This window comes from Mus musculus, chromosome 4, assembly GCF_000001635.26.
Source record: "Mus musculus strain C57BL/6J chromosome 4, GRCm38.p6 C57BL/6J".
NCBI lineage: Eukaryota > Metazoa > Chordata > Mammalia > Rodentia > Muridae > Mus > Mus musculus.
The window spans coordinates 70,366,419-70,384,392 of NC_000070.6; the positions used below are offsets into that span (position 1 = coordinate 70,366,419).

At 42.6% G+C, this 17,974-nt stretch overlaps 1 protein-coding gene across 2 annotated transcripts in view; it reads right to left on the minus strand.

Annotated features, from left to right (window-relative positions):
* Cdk5rap2 (CDK5 regulatory subunit associated protein 2) overlaps window positions 1–17,974 on the minus strand; it is a 193,581-nt gene that overhangs the window by 149,564 nt on the left and 26,043 nt on the right. Inside the window, exons 4-5 of one of the 2 annotated variants that reach the window (NM_145990.4) lie at window positions 13,773–13,883; window positions 10,375–10,451 (exon numbers count right to left, since the gene is read on the minus strand). The exons of the other annotated variant lie outside the window; for it this stretch is intronic. Coding sequence (NP_666102.2) covers window positions 10,375–10,451; window positions 13,773–13,883 — 188 coding nt within the window. The remainder of the gene's footprint in view (window positions 1–10,374; window positions 10,452–13,772; window positions 13,884–17,974) is intronic. 2 annotated transcript variants of the gene reach the window in all.

A 17,974-nucleotide genomic window follows, 5' to 3' on the forward strand; every position in this document is an offset into this window, starting at 1 on the left:
TTGTGTTTTAGTTATACCAATAAAATATATCCACAATAATAAATGTTCCAACTTTTCATTTATCATCTTTGTATTTTACAGTTACTGTAGCAATAAAATTTATACTCAGCAGTATGGTGCAATTTTCCTCTGCTAATGGAATTATTATTTTTTGTTTGTGTTTTAAAGCTACAGAGATAAAATTTACTCCCAACAATATGACTGTTTTTGTTTTTAATGTCTCCTTATTGTAACTGATACACAGAACAATGGAAAACTAGCACACAGATATGTTTGCAAGGCAGAGTGAGCTCAGAGGCTGCTCCAGAACCAACCTGTTACAGTTCTCTGGGTCTCAGCTTTCTCTTCACTCAAATGGGAATACTGACAGCAGCATACCCTTGTCAAGCACTGCACATACAGGTGTAGGATAAAGCCAGAACTGGACCAATGTCAATTCTTTTCCTCTACGCTTTAAAAAAAATAAAATAAATCTGGGCTAAAAATATAGATCAGGCAGACTATCAGCCCTGAGAGGTGTACACCAACTTTCCACTCAATGTGAAAGAACCTTCTATAAATATTTTCCTCATTACCATTCTTAACCATCACCATTTCTTCTAGATTATTTCCATTTGAGTTAGAATTGTCCTTTTCCTGTTGCAGAGCCCATGTCCTATCCCTTCCCAAATGAAAACCCAACTCAGAAAAAGAGCTGACAGCATTTACATTAATAAGGTCCATCAAGGAAGGAATAAAGAAAGAAATTAAGGACTTTTTGGAGTTTAATGAAAATGAAGCCACAACATACCCAAACTTATGGGATACAATGAAAGCATTCCTAAGAGGAAAACTCATAGCTCTGAGTGCCTCCAAAAAGAAACTAGAGAGAGCACACATTAGCAGCTTGACAACACACCTAAAAGGTCTAGAAGAAAAGGAAGCAAATTCACCCAAGAGGAGTAGATAGCAGGAAATAATCAAACTCAGGGGTGAAATCAACCAAGTGGAAACAAGAAGAACTATTCAAAGAATTAACCAAACGAGGAGTTGGTTCTTTGAGAAAATCAACAAGATAGATAAACCCTTAGCTAGACTCACTAGAGGGCACAGGGACAAAATCCTAATCAACAAAATCAGAAATGAAAAGGGAGACATAACAACAGATCCTGAAGAAACCCAAAACACCATCAGATCCTTCTACAAAAGGCTATACTCAACAAAACTGGAAAACCTGGACGAAATGGACAAATTTCTGGACAGATACCAGGTACCAAAGTTGAATCAGGATCAAGTTGACCATCTAAACAGTCCCATATCCCCTAAAGAAATAGAAGCAGTTATTAATAGTATCCCAGCCAAAAAAAGCCCAGGACCAGATGGGTTTAGTGCAGAGTTCTATCAGACCTTCAAAGAAGACCTAATTCCAGTTCTTCACAAACTATTCCACAAAATAGAAACGGAAGGTACTCTACCCAACTCATTCTATGAAGCCACAATTACTCTGATACCTAAACCACAAAAAGACCCAACAAAGATAGAGAACTTCAGACCAATTTCCCTTATGAATATCGATGCAAAAATCCTCAATAAAGTTCTTGCTAACTGAATCCAAGAACACATCAAAACAATCATCCATCCTGACCAAGTAGGTTTCATCCCAGTGATGCAGGGATGGTTTAATATACGGAAATCCATCAATGTAATCCAGTATATAAACAAACTCAAAAACAAAAACCACATGATCATCTCGTTAGATGCGGAGAAAGCATTTGACAAAATCCAACACCCATTCATGATAAAAGTCTTGGAAAGATCAGGAATTCAAGGCCCATACCTAAACATGATAAAAGCAATCTACAGCAAACCAATAGCCAACATCAAAGTAAATGGTGAGAAGCTGGAAGCAATCCCACTAAAATCAGGGACTAGACAAGGCTGTCCACTCTCGCCCTACCTATTCAACATTGTACTTGAAGTCCTAGCCAGAGCAATTATACAACAAAAGGAGATCAAGGGGATACAAATTGGAAAGGAAGAAGTCAAAATATCACTTTTTGCAGATGATATGATAGTATATATAAGTGACCCTAAAAATCCCACCAGAGAACTCATAAGCCTGATAAACAGCTTCAATGAAGTAGCTGGATATAAAATTAACTCAAACAAGTCAATGGCCTTTATGTACACAAAGGATAAACAGGCTGAGAAAGAAATTAGGGAAACAACACCCTTCTCCATAGTCACAAATAATATAAAATATCTTGGCGTGACTCTAACTAAGGAAGTGAAAGATCTGTATGATAAGAACTTCAAGTCTCTAAAGAAAGAAATTAAAGAAGATCTCAGAAGATGGGAAGATCTCCCATGCTCATGGATTGGCAGGATCAACATTGTAAAAATGGCTATCTTGCCAAAAGCAATCTACAGATTCAATGCAATCCCCATCAAAATTCCAACTCAATTCTTCAACGAATTAGAAAGGGCAATCGGCAGATTCATCTGGAATAACAAAAAACCAAGGATAGCAAAAACTCTTCTCAAGGATAAAAGAACCTCTGGTGGAATCACCATGCCTGACCTAAAACTGTACTACAGAGCAATTGTGATCAAAACTGCATGGTACTGGTATAGTGACAGACAAGTAGACCAATGGAACAGAATTGAAGACCCAGAGATGAATCCACACACCTATGGTCACTTGATCTTTGACAAGGGAGCTAAAACCATCCAGTGGAAAAAAGACAGCATTTTCAACAAATGGTGCTGGCACAACTGGTTGTTATCATGTAGAAGAATGCTAATTGATCCATTTCTATCTCCTTGTACTAAGGTCAAATCTAAGTGGATTAAGGAACTCCACATAAAACCAGAGACATTGAAACTTATAGAGGAGAAAGTAGGGAAAAGCCTCGAAGATGTGGGTACAGGGGAAAAATTCCTGAATAGAAAAGCAATGGCTTGTGCTGTAAGATCAAGAATCGATAAATGGGACCTCATAAAATTGCAAAGCTTCTGCAAAGCAAAAGACACCTTCAATAAGACAAAAAGGCCACCAACAGATTGGGAAAGGATCTTTTCCTATCCCAAATCGGATAGTGGACTAATATCCAATATATATAAAGAACTCAAGAAGGTGGACTTCAGAAAATCAAATAACCCCATTAAAAAATGGGGTGCAGAGCTAAACAAAGAATTCTCACCTGAGGAATACCGAATTGCAGAGAAGCACCTGAAAAAATGTTCAACATCCTTAATCATCAGGGAAATGGAAATCAAAACAACACTGAGATTCCACTTCACTCCAGTCAGAATGACTAAGATCAAAAACTCAGGTGACAGCAGATGCTGGTGAGGATGTGGAGAAAGGGGAACACTCCTCCATTGTTGGTGGTTTTGCAAGCTTGTACAACCACTCTGGAAATCAGTCTGGCGGTTCCTCAGAAAATTGGACATAGTACTACCGGAGGATCCCGCAATACCTCTCCTGGGCATATATCCAGAAGATGTCCCAACCGGTAAGAAGAACACATGCTCCACTATGTTCATAGCAGCCTAGTTTATAGTAGCCAGAAGCTGGAAAGAACCCAGATGCCCCTCAACAGAGGAATGGATACAGAAAATGCGGTACATTTACACAATGGAATACTACTCAGCTATTAAAAAGAATGAATTTATGAAATTCCTAGGCAAATGGATGGACCTGGAGGGTATCATCCTGAGTGAAGTAACCCAATCACAAAGGAACTCGCACAATATGTACTCACTGATAAGTGGATATTAGCCCAGAAACTTAGGATACCCAAGATATAAGATACAACTTACCAAACGCATGAAATTCAAGAAGAATGAAGACCAAAGTGTGGACACTTTACCCTTTCTTAGAAATGGGAACAAAACACCCATAGAAGGAGTTACAGAGACAAAATTTGGAGCTGTGATGAAAGGATGGACCATCTAGTGATTGCCATATGCAGGGATCCATCCCATAATCAGCTTCCAAATGCTGACACCATTGCATACACTAGCAAGATTTCGCTGAAAGAACCCAGATATAGCTCTCTCTTGTGAGACTATGCCGGGGCCTAGCAAACACAGAAGTGGATGATCACAGTCAGCTATTGGATGGGTCACACGGCCCCTAATGGAGGAGCTAGAGAAATTACCCAAGGAGCTAAAGGGAACTGCAACCCTATAGGTGGAACAACAATATGAACTAACCAGTACCAGGGAGCTCTTGTCTTTTTCTGCATATGTATCAAAAGATGGCCTAGTTGGCCATCACTGCAAAGAGAGGCCTATTGGACTTGCAAACTTTATATGCCCCAGTACAGGGGAACGCCAGTGCCAAAAAGGGGGAGTGGATGGGTAGGGGATTGTGGGGGGTGGGTATGAGGGACCTTTGGGACAGCATTGAAAATGTAAATGAGGAAAATACCTAATAAAAAAAAATAAAATAAGGTCCATTGTCTTAGTCAGGGTTTCTATTCCTGCACAAACATCATGACCAAGAAACAAGTTGGGGAGGAAAGGGTTTATTCGGCTTACACTTCCATACTGCTGTTCATCACCACGGAAGCCAGGACTGGAACTCAAGCAGGTCAGGAAGCAGGAGCTGATGCAGAGGCCATGGAGGGATGTTCTTTACTGGCTTGCCTCCCCTGGCTTGCTCAGCCTGCTCTCTTATAAAACCCAAGACTACCAGCCAGGGATGGTCTCACCCACAAGGGGCCTTTCCCCCTTGATCACTAATTGAGAAAATGCCTTACAGTTGGATCTCATGGAGGCATTTCCTCAACAGAAGCTCCTTTCTCTGTGATAACTCCAGCTGTGTCAAGTTGACACAAAATTAGCCAGTACAATTGACCCCTTGTCAACTTGACACACAAAAACATCACTAGTAAGCCTCAACCCTTACAATCTTATTCATCCCCAAGATCTAAATAACTTTAAAAGTCCCACAGCCTTTACATATTCTTAAAATTTCAATCTCTTTAAAATATCCATCTCTTTTAAAATCCAAAGTCTTTTTACAATTAAAAGTCTCTTAACTGTGGGCTCCACTAAAACAGTTTCTTCCTTCAAGAGGGAAAATATCAGGGCACAGTCACAATCAAAAGCAAAAGTCAATCTCCAACCGTCCAATGTCTGGGATCCAACTCACGATCTTCTGGGCTCCTCCAAGGGCTTGGGTAACTTCTCCAGCCAGGCCCTTTGTAGCACACGCATCGTCCTCTAGGCTCCAGATGCCTGTACCCCACTGCTGCTGCTGCTCTTGGTGGTCATCTCATGGTACTGGCATCTCCAAAACACTGCATGACCCCTTCAGTCCTGGGCCTTCAATTGCAACTGAGGCTGCACCTTCACCAATGGCCTTCCATGGCCTCTCACAGTACCGAACCTCAGCTGCTTTGCGTGACCCCTTCATGCCTTCAAAACCAGTACCACCTGGGTGACCCGTACATATTACCAAGTCCCACTGCAGCAGGAGTACATCCTTGGCCATCTCTGGAACACTGCCTCTTTGTGCTTTCAGAAAACACTTCCCAGAAGATGTCACCTCAATGATGCTGGTCTCTTCTTAATCACCGCTAATTTCTTAGCTCCAGCTAACCAGCATCAATAGTCCCAGTAATGCAAAGTTTTTGCTTTGGTAGTTCTGGTATCTTGTTAATCACAGCTGATTCTTCAGCCCCAGCTAACCAGAACTACAGAATCTTCACAAACAAAACAGCAATGGCCCTGAAAAGAGTCTTTAATTTTCCCTCTGAAATTTCACAAACCAGAGCTCCATCTTCTGCAGTGTTCTCAACATTATCTTCCAAGCTCCTACATGACATCCGACAGAACTCTTAACAACGGATGGATCTTCAAGCCCAAAGTTCCAAAGTCCTTCCACAGTCCTCCCCAAAACATGGTCAGATTGTCACAGGAATACCCCACTCTGCTGGTACCAATTTGTCTTAGTCAGGGTTTCTATTCCTGCACAAACATCATGACCAAGAAACAAGTTGGGGAGGAAAGGGTTTATTCGGCTTACACTTCCATACTGCTGTTCATCACCACGGAAGCCAGGACTGGAACTCAAGCAGGTCAGGAAGCAGGAGCTGATGCAGAGGCCATGGAGGGATGTTCTTTACTGGCTTGCCTCCCCTGGCTTGCTCAGCCTGCTCTCTTATAAAACCCAAGACTACCAGCCAGGGATGGTCTCACCCACAAGGGGCCTTTCCCCCTTGATCACTAATTGAGAAAATGCCTTACAGTTGGATCTCATGGAGGCATTTCCTCAACAGAAGCTCCTTTCTCTGTGATAACTCCAGCTGTGTCAAGTTGACACAAAATTAGCCAGTACAGTCCATCAACATCTACCACAGACATACTGCTCGGTTTTGGGTAGTTAGAGGCAAAAGGGAAAAGCCCCATCACAGTAGCAGGTAGATAGATACCAAAAGCCACTAAGAAATATTGTGCACACTCTTAATGTCAACACATGAACAATTTAGAAGAGAAGAGAAGAGAAGAGAAGAGAAGAGAAGAGAAGAGAAGAGAAGAGAAGAGAAGAGAAGACTGTGAAACTTAGTGCCCAATGAGAAATTTGGGAGTTGATCTTTATCCTAAGTTTTGACCATTCTGTCCAAGATCACAGCCCTTCTCTTTGCTAGGCCTCATTCCCTCCTCTCTAAAAGCAGGATGCTCCTTGTGACCCACCTGAACAATGATGTGATATGTGTGGGTGTGAAAGGGTTTTAGACACAGAAAAGAGTTACCCATATGGGATGGACACTATATGCCAGAGAGGTCCATGGAAGAGGCCAGTGCGGGCTAAAAGGAGGAGCAACGATCCTGTTGCAAAAGGAGAAGATGGGAAGGCACTGGGCAGGGAGGGCTAAGAAGGGAAGACATCTGTTTCGAAGAAGCTAGAGAAGCAAAGAACGCCTGTGGAACCTGTAGGATGTGCTGGGGACAGATGTGGGAGAAAGGAAGCTGAAATGGCCAAGTCAGTATGAGCATCCACCAACAGGGCTCGTGACCTTAAGCTGAGAAAGCATCTCCTTGTGGGATGATTTGTGTAAGCAATGTCCCCCATAGGATATGTACTTAAACCCTTGGTCTCCCACTGGTGAGAAAGTTATAGAAGCCTGAAGGAGGAAGGGGGTGGGCTTTGAGGCTTTGCAGACTGGCATTACTTGCTGTTTCTTCTTTCTGCTCCCTGGTTATGGGTAAAACTGATCAGCCAGCTTCCTACTCCTTCCATAGCTTCCCTGCCATGATGGATTGTAGTTTGTGGGATCGTGCAACCATGCCAGGAAACTTGGTAAGGTAGAGCACGTCTGAGACCTTGAAGACTTGGTGGGTGCACACCTGAGACGATAGGTGCCTCCCCACTCCCTGCCAGACTCCTGGCCTGGAACACATGCCACACTTCCCACATAAGGAAACATGACCTGTGGTCATATAAGCCCAGAACAGAGTTCTCCATGCTAATGAGGTAACTAGAGACCCTGAGGGCTTAGCCAATAAGCTTCCCTTCCCAAACATTCCTCCCTGCAAAAGGTATTTAATCTCAGGTCCACCCTGAGAAGTTGCTATGCATCCATTTATCATGATGGACAGTCAATAAACAATTTGGAACCATTGTCTGTCTCTTTCATCAATCAAGATCCGCTGTAGTGAGCCACGGAAAAGTCCTTTGACTACCAAGCTACAGCTTAATTCTCCTGTAGAAGGCCTCTCTGTGCTTCCAGAGACAACCATCAGCAAGATTAAGGACAATCACCACTGAGCTAAGCTGGAGCTCACCCACTTCCCCTGGCCCCAGGCTAGACACCATCCTCAGCTTATAGCGCCCACTCCCAACTCCTCCTGGAGACTCAACAATACTTAGATGTCCAGGAATTTGGGAGCCTCCTGGCCTGGCCTGCCCTATCCTTCATTCCCAACTCCTCTGTTCAGCACTACAGGGATAGCTGGGTGCTTGGGAGTCTGGGAACCCCAACTTTTGCTTTCCCACATCTCAGACTGTGTTCTCCCACCAAAGGAGCAGTGTCTTGGTGCTTCCCTGAAGCCCAGCATCCACTTGGCAGTGGCGTGGGATAAGCGCACTTCCAGCCTTTTGCCTCCTCAGCGAACACTCTGAAACTATAAGCTAATATAAGCCCTTTCTCTCCCCAAATCAATTTTGGCAAGGTATTTTATCACAGCAACAAAACAGAACGAATATCCTGACATCTCCCTTCTCACTCATCACCAAGGCCTGTGGACTGTGCTTCATAAGGGTCTTTCCCTTAGCCTACCACCCATGTCAGCATCCAGCTCTCACCTCACTACTCAGCCATCTGGCTTCCAAATGGTCTCCCCGCATCCTCACAATCCCTCTCCCACTCAACAACCAGAGTAGCATTTCCAAAAAGCAACTCTGTGTCAGTTACTTATGTGACCTTAGAACATAGACCAGAATCTCTAGTATGCTACTCTCCTAGTGTAAATATCTCATTATCATCATCATTCCCAAAAGAACAAATTCTTGTATATCTGTTTGAATCACCGTTGTCTTACCAGGGGCCTCATATGGTACAACACACAATACCCATTTGATAAGTATTCTCTGAATGAGTTAACAAAACTGGTCAGATCACAAAGGGCCTTGAATACAAACCTTGACATGGAAATACATAAACATGCATGCAAGTGCCCAAAACACCCCATCCTGAGAGACAATACTGAGGAAGGCACATGAGTCCTTGTAAGGTAGGACTGCCATGTGTATGTATTTTGCTGAAAAGTCAAGTGCTACCCAAGTTCTATAACAGTGAGACAATGAGTATGAAGAAAGCCAAACTTGCATATTAATCTCAGGCTGGGTATAGCAGATTTGCTTCAGTACTCAATGAGCCACTTCCAAAAGGAAAGAAAATTGACAGTGAAGACCTTTTAGTCTGGGCATATTTACTAATTTATTCACTCATTCAGCAGCACTCAGAGAAGCTTAGGCCTGGGAGTCGCTGGTCTACCCCTAAGTCACAATAGGCAATTTGCAACCACCAGACCCTATTATAGCCCAGCCTGGAGAGTGATGCAAACATGTTCCAGTCCGTCCACGTCCAACAGAAGTTCCACACCATGACAAGGGAAACACTTATATACAGACGTCTAAGCAGCTCTTGTGGACGACCTGGAAAGACACTGCACTGTTCTTGGGTAAATCTAAGCACACTTTGGTATCCCCACTTGTCACACATGCCATTACCACACCTCCACAACACAAAATGTCTACAAGACAGTCTTTCACAAGAGGGGAGAGCTGGCAGCTCCTCTAAAGAAAACATATAGTATCTGCAAACCATGAAGAGCTGTCAACAGAAGACCCCAGCTAGGTCTAGGGAGTCACGTTCACCAACCACCTGTCTTGGATACTCATTAGCAGCTTAGCCTTAGAGGGCTCAACAGTTCCTCTCATAAGCTTAACTGCCAACAACTATCTACCCATACATCTAAGGAACCCGGTGATGCGAGCTCACCGTTCCCTATGGCAGTGCAAAATTCCACCCATCTGTAAACATTGTACACTTTACTTTTGGCACAGGACTTGCTCACAATGCATCTTCAAGTAGCCTGTGGCTGTGGGAGGTTGAGGCATAGGAGTATATCTGCAGATCTTCAGGGTGTGGTACGTGCCACTATGTGACAAACCCTGAGGGACATAGAAAGAACCAATAGGTCTACAGATTGTCATTCAATAAATCCGTGAATGATGAACTAATTAATGGATTTATGTATCAGAATCCCCTTTAAACAGAACACTACAAGAGTCCCTAGTACACACAACAGGCTTGAAACAAATTACAGGCTGAAGCCCTCCCTCTGCCTCCCTGTCTCCACCCACCAGAACCCCTTCTACTCCTACAGATTTTCATCAGTGAGGACAAAGGAACTCCCTTAACAGCAATACACTTAACAATACAGGTGACTTGATTCTCACAAATACAATAGAGGACTTACTGTCTAAGTCCATTTATAGGAAGTTCAAAAATAGGCGTTGAGAACAGTGGGTATCTGGGAGGAAAAGAAGGATGTTCAAAGAACATGAAGGGAAGGGGCTTTCTGGAAGCTTGGTGATGTTCCCTGCCTGCTTCAGACAGGAGCTCCACATGTGTGCTTGCTTCATAAAAATCCATCATGCTGTACCCTTAAGAGTGCGTCATTTTCTTACAACTACATTATGCATTTAAAACAGTTGAAAACCAAGTAATTAAATAAAAACGACAACTCCTTAGGGTCCTCAAAAGCCAGTCAGAGAACAAGTTGCTTAGAAAAGCAGCTTCCTCATTTCACTGCCCAGCCCAGTACCCACATGTAGGACCCAATGGGCAAGCTCTTGGGGTAACAGGTACTCACGAGGCTTTGACGAGCAACTGATCTTTCTCCTGGAGCTCGCGCTTCAGACTTTCCACTTCCACCTTGAGTTCAATGTTCTTGCAGAGGCCATAAGGTAAGAAAAGATACAGCGTAAGGGGTCGTCAGGGGTAGGAGTAGCAAGCGTTGACGGTAGGCAACCTACTTCTAGTCCGGACTGGCTATGCCACACTTAGACTAGCAGATGCTAGAAACATCCTTAGCTCTGAGGCACAGAGAAAAGGGATTGGTAAGTACCAGTGGTCGCAAAAGAAAGCCCTGGATTCCCAGAGACTTGGAACAATTATGTAAATGTTCCAAGAGTCTAACAGCCAGAGCATTCAAATATCTAGACATAAATGTCATACAAGTGAGGCTGATTTAAAAATTGTTTGCCCTCCGCCAGGCAAATTTACAGTTTGCTTTTCCCATTCGAAGGCAATTACTTGTCGTTGTTTACAATCACGCATGTGTTGCTGCAGTGGAAACGTGCTACAGATTTAAAACTCAACTAAACTAACCCTTGTGAATGGATAGATGGGAGGCTGCAGCCTGGTCTGTCTTATTTCACTTTGATTTCAGCACATTCACAAAAAGCCCCAGCTTATGTCAGGAGTCGTCTCTAAGGGACATCATAGCATCAACCATTTTTTTTCTTAAGGTTCTAGAACAAAGGAAGCTGCACATGGCCTTGGGCTCACAAGTCACTCATGAGAAACAAAAAACAATCTTTGGCAGGTGGCGGCCAGCAGGAGGTGGCAGAGTAATGATAGGCTTCTTGCTTAGCCACCAATGCAGCCCAGACAGAACGCACAAAGAAGCACAAAGAATTCATGTGGTGGAGAGTTGGGTACAGCCTACAAAGGACTGCTATTAACCCACGATTTCTTGGACTTCTCTCTTCATTTTTAATAGTTTCCCCTACTACACTTGTATTTTAAAAATAATAACATTTTCATGTTCCTTCATGCTCTCTCCCTTCATGGTTTCCCCCAGGGCACTCCCGTCAGTGGTGTAGCCCACACAGAAAGGCCTTGAATGCAGGATCTGAGGAACATGGCTCCTTCCCAGGAGGAGATAACAGCAAGTCAGTGGACACTCATTTATTTACTTCAGACACTTGAGTGCTGTTAACAGACCCTAGGACTAAGGACACTGAAGTCAACACGACAGACCCAGGCTCTGCCATCATGAGAACAAAGCAACTGGCAGTGTAACCCTGCGCCTGTCCTTAGACGGCACAGCACAGGGATAAGAAGCAGAGCGGTGACTGTCAGATTCGACACTGTCAAGAAGGACCAAGGGGATTCCATGACATGGGGACAGGAATGTCGAAATTACTGAAAAACGTGAAAAATGAGAAATGCACACTGCAGGACCTGGAATATGGCGAGAAAACTGAACATCACGGAAAATGAGAATAACACTCTTTAGGTAGTGAAATATGACGAGAAATATTGAAAAATAAGCACTAGGAGCAGCCTGAGCTGCTTGCTTCACTGTCAGACAGGAGCTCAAGAAGTCTATGTATCAGGCAGAAGTGTTCTCTAAAGAAACGTTCCTTTGGGTAACAGTGCATACGGACCAGTGCCAGTGCACAATGTCTTCAAGGGTGCCTCTGTGAGAAACTCCCTCCAAGCCTTGGGTCCCACCGAGCAGAGTGGAAGTGTGAGCCACACACCGTGCTCTAGGAGTGGGGCTTGTGCATGAACCAAGCATTAAGGATGGCTAGCTAGTATGTGTAAGTTCCCCTTGCACAGTTTCTCAAGCTCTAAATGTGTACGTATGATGACAGCCATTTTCAAACCTCGAGTCAGAATGTGTTCAATGCACAGACAGCTACAACAGACTCAAACAGCTCTTAAACTACTTTTGGAAAAAGACATCCAAGAAATCATTAAATGGAAGCTACAAAATGCAAAACAGAACATGCTGAGATTTATACAAAACAGGGTTACACACAGACATATGTAAAGTTTTACATAGAACTGCTCTGTACAGGCACTAATAACACTGGTTAGATCCAGGGACCCAGGGGTCAGAGCAGAGCATCTTCTCAGGACGTGTATGTCAGGGTTTTTACCATCTGAACCTGAAGCAGACACACAAACACAATAGCTTGATGAGGAAGATAATTAAACTACGCCATCCAGTCAGTGAAGAGGAGAGGAAGTAATACACTGAGATGGGCAGATGAGGCTCAAACCCATTGTGTAAGCACCACGACAACAGGCAAGTTACGGACATTGCCCGAGCCTCAGTTTCCTCACTATCAGACCAGGATAAGCTCTACTGCCTGGCACTGGCTTGAGAATCAAAGTAAACTGACCAAAGCACCGACATTGTGCCACCTGAAGCTGTGAGATGCTTGTCTGCGGTGCACACACAGTGCTCTAACTACTGGTTCCCCCCTGCAATTCTGATTGCCATCACCACTGCCTCCAAAAAGAGGCTATCCTTTGTCTTTCTGCCCTGACAGTATAGGAAGAAACTGCCTTCCGTGACAAGGGAGATTTATCAGCTCCTGTCGGCTGAAAAGGGCCCTGAAGAACAGTATGATACCTTTTCAAGAAAACCTATGTAGCAACTCCCATGCCCCACCACTAAACCTCCAGGAGAGCTCCTTTCTTCCCTTCAAAAGTTTCTACCAGTACAAACATCAGAGGAGAGAAGATGGAATAATTCCCAAGCCAGGGGCTAATCTACTAGCAAAAGCTAAGAAACAGGCACCTGCATACTATTTGCACTCATGGCATCTCTAGAAAGCCAAATTATTCTTGCAACTTTTTGAGACAACATCTGGTTCCAGACATAGACCTCCAGGTTAAGGAAGAGACTTTTTCTGACAGTTCTAAGCAAGCACACAGGTATGGAAGAGGCAAACTGCGGAAAATCTGACCAGCCTAACTCTGGGAGGCCAAAGTCTATAAGCCACTGATGACGACTGTTCAGCAGTGACCGCTTGCTGGAGGGGCCATCCACCGCCCTTCACCCCATTTGTACCTGCCACCCCATTTGTACCTGTCACCCTGGTTTCATCTAAATAGCACTTCACTGTGGAAAAAGCCCAGAGCCAGGCTGAGTGGCTAAAAGTTACCCCACTGGTTGGTAACACCAGCTTTTAATTACAAAGCTATTCTACTGCACCTCGGCCTATTTATAAAAAGACAACTGAGGCCAAGACTGTGAGTCAGAAATCTGATGTCAAAAAGATTAAAAGACTGCCTTTAAATCATACACCTGTTTACTAAGGGCTGCCCTAGCATCATGCTGTTTCCCATAATCAATCCAAATTAAAAGACAACAGCTCCAGCTGTTCATGCTAACTCAGAGAACAAATACCAGTCAAATGTCTTCTGGGAGAAACTGCGCAAAGACAGAAGCCAAAAGTGGGTATTCACCGTCTTGTAGATGTGCTCGGTGGGGCCAGCAAACTCCTGCTGGATTCTCTCCTCCAGGAAGTAGATCCGGAGCTTTAGATTGAAGTTCTCCTTCTTCAGCTCAGTGATTTGCTGCAAAGCAAGCGCAGGACATTCACCTAGAGGACAACAGCTGGGCCAAACATCAAAAGAGCTTACCTTGGTTGCAATGATACCAATCCACCAGGGCAGACGGTTCCCATAAACCACACGAAGGACAATCTGAGCACCAAAATGAACGCCGACAGGAGTAAACAAGTAAAAAGAATGCATGTCTCCATAGCACTGGGAGAAGGGGCTGAGGATGGGAGGGGAAGGGGAGGGGAACGGGGATGGGATGGGATAGGATTAGACGGAAGGAAAGACGAAAGGAGAGACAAATGAAGAAGGGAAGGAGAAAAAGATCTCCTCAAGAGAAATCATTAATACATGTAGGACAACAAGAATCACTGTTACATAACTTCTACAGTAATAACGACTTAGATGAGAACAATCGTCATGTTAAATGGCATCAGAGGACAGACAACAGAAGAGCAGAACATTCAAGCTCACAAATGTCTTACAAAAACAAGGGAACTTCAAAATATGGAAATGTCATAAATACCAACTTAATCAAGATAATTATCACCACTGACAGATCAAAGCCATGTCCTAGGCCTCCTGAGATAAACCACTAAGAGCAAACAATTCATCTGAAGGTCTCCAGTTTGCAGGCATTAACCCAAATCCCATCAAGGAGTCAATTCTTCAAAATCAAGTCAACAAGAAGACCCAAATTCTTCAAAAGCCCTAATGACAATCTAGTACAAATGACAGGGGAAGTCTTCTAAACAAACTGAGGTGACATAAACAAGACTGGTAAGCACAATGGCGCACTCTCAAACATTTAAATATGTATTTTACATATGGTGATGATAACTAGGGAAAAATGAGAAAAACCCTTTATGTTAGGTTGTAGTACTATGATTGTCTAGGAGAGTGGCCTAACAAGGAGAATCATACCAAAGCACATAGCGTGCCACGTGGTGGTGCCTGCAGCTAAGACTGGTGCAGCTAAGACACAACATATGTAGGAAATTGACTGGTGAATCTACAATGATCTATAACGGTGCAACTTTTCTGTAACATTGAAGTTTGTCAAAATAAGAGGGTGCTATTTACTGATAAGATAAAATTTGAGGGGTGGGGTACCTTTGGTGGGCCTATGCCAAGGTATACCCCTAAGAAATTAGGCCACAAAACAGATCTAGGGGAAGAGTTTTATTTGGAGAGATGTATGAAAGGCAATCTAGGAGTGGGGATATGAGGGAGAAATAGAGGCAGACATGCAGACAGACAGGGAGACAGAGAAAGGGAATGAGAGAGAGACACATGAGAGACGTCAGAGAGTTCTGGGGTGGCTGGTGGCCCTTTATGTGAAGCACCTAACACATCTGTCACAACTGGGGCAGGTGAGGACTAGGCCAGTGAGAATGCTTGTTTACTAACATTCCCTAAGACTCTATTGTGTAAACAAGCATTGATCTGGATAACTTAATTCTCAGCTCTTAAACTACACTGTGTACATATTACAAGACCAAAGAGCACACCAATAGGACCATAGCTGGGCTCCTATCCTGCTGGAACTCAATCTTGATAGGCCTCAGTGACTATGGGAAATAGCTGACATTCTGATTCCTTGATCCAGCATTCTAAAGAAGCTGACAAAAAGACAAGCCTAATTCAAAGGAGACATTACTCTACACACTAAGTAAGTTCCTAAGTCAAAACAAACACTATCACTGTGCTTAAACAGCTAAGTACTTTCAAAGCCCTCCCACCAACCTCACATTCTGCTTCTTTGCTTTGAATCTTTGCCTTGTTGGGGGATGGGGAATTCCTTTCTTCCCAACTGTAGTTAGGAAGACAGAAGCACAGGTAGTAAGGACTTGAAATGACTGGGTGTAAAATGAGTTTACCCGGTGGGGAGGGAACGTGGGCATCTGAGGACACCAATGAAGGACTCTTTTCGGGGCTAAAAACACTGTTTCTTATCATTCATTGATAATGGTTATGGCATTTATTTTTGATAATTCACTAAAATATTCACAAATGTGTAGCACATATTTTATGTATCTTAAGAACCCTTTAAAAAGTTCTTAGAGTCAAATTGTATGTAGCTACTTTAAATTTAATTTAAAAGTCAACAGTCTATGGTTAAGTAAATCATGGTATGTTCACTCAATGGAGTATTACAAAGACATAACAAAGAAAGAACAGTTGGTGTAGTCATGAAAATATCTCTAAGATACACCATTAAATAGAAATGCTATGATATACAACATTATATATGGTAGGCTATTGCTTACACAAAGGAAGAGAGACAGTAAAATGGCAAAACGAGAAATGGTGAGAAGATACATCCTTCCACGACCTCTGTTTATCTCTAACACAGGTATGATAAAATCAATCTCATAGGCTTCTGTGAGAAGAAAATCTGACTATATTAATATGTAAAATCTGGGTGAGACATGTTGAGGCACACTTTCATTCCCATCACTCAGCAGGTGAATGAAAGAGGATGGTAAGTACTGGGCAACATGGTGATACTCTGTCTCAAACCACTTCCACCAAAAAATGTAACACCATGTGCCTTGAAAAGAATCAGCATAGAAATGATGTCTTAAAAGAGAACCAAACAAAAAGATGTAAAATTGGAAACTACAATTGCCAAAAACTCCAATGTTCATCAATGTTTCTAAAATATTAAAAGACAAATAAGGGAAAGAGTATGTTTCAGAAAAAAAAAAAAAAAAACAAAGAAATTATTTAAAACATTCATTCTATTTGGAAAATAGCTTAGAACCTCACACCCAGACAATGGTGAACACTATAAAAAACAACAACAACAAAAATGCTTGAAAGCCTGAGAAATTTGACATATTAAATATGGAGGTGGAGGTGGAGCGTGGGGGCAATGATTTAAATGGCAGCAGATCTACCCCAGCTAAAGAGGCCAGAGGCAGGGTAAACATTACAAGGCTGAAGGAAGAAGGAAGCTGTCATGCAAGACTCTACATCCAGCAACAACACTGGTGAGTGAAGGTAAAACAAGGCTCTCTCAAATGCATGAAAATGAATACATTAACCAGCAACAGACCTGCTCTAAAGGAAACAACAGAGGAAGTTCTTCAGATTGAAAGGAAATGATACCAAAGGAAGTGTGCAACCCTGGAAGTGGAAGACAAAAATGTAAATTGTTAATACCTGCATAAAACTACTGAGCTGAAAAGCCCACAAGCTCTTTAAAACAAATATATTTTTAAAAACATATATTTATTGTAGAGAGTCAGTTGAAGCAAAATCACATCATCTGGAGAGAAGTATCCAAGTATGTTACTATAATACACTTGGGAGGAAGACGACAGAAACATTTTTCACATCTTCCTAACTATGGCAAGGAAAGGGAAGGAGGGATGTGACTTGAAGGGCAATGGAGGGAGAGAGCGAGAGAAGGAAAAGGGAGAGGGAGGGAGGAGAGGAAAGAGGAAGAGAGATGTCATGTCTAAAGCAATCACTAAAATGTCCGATTTGAAGATAAACTATACAGGGATCTATTTAAAACATAATCAAGTATATTTAAATGAAGTATGAAAAGTATTCAAATACTGTAAAAGAAAGTTTAAAAATATTTTTATTTAATTTTATGTAAAAGAAATTAAATGTAAATTGAATAAATACACCAGTTAAAATACAGAGATTATTTGAACATATTTTAAAGACAATTATGAAACTGGTGAGATGGTTAACAAGCCAGATAACCTGAATTCAATCCTAGGATCCACATAGTAGAAGAAAAACAACTGCTGCAGTTTTCTTCAGAACTCTACACCCAGGCCTATAGCACACACAGAGACACACACAAAGTAAATGTAATTTTTAAAAACCTAGTTATGTGCTACATACAAGAAACGTATACTATACACCTAAGGAGAGAAGTAAGTTAAATGTAAAAGAGGGACGGGAGAGACAATTCATAGTTAATTAAGAGCACTGATTGTTGTTCTTGAGGAGCAAGTTTGATTCCCACATGCTGACTCCAAAGCACCCATAACTCCAGTTCCAGGGGATTCAATTTCCTCTTCTGGCTTCCACAAACACTGCATGCACATGATGCACAAGTATGCAAGCAAGCAGAACACTCA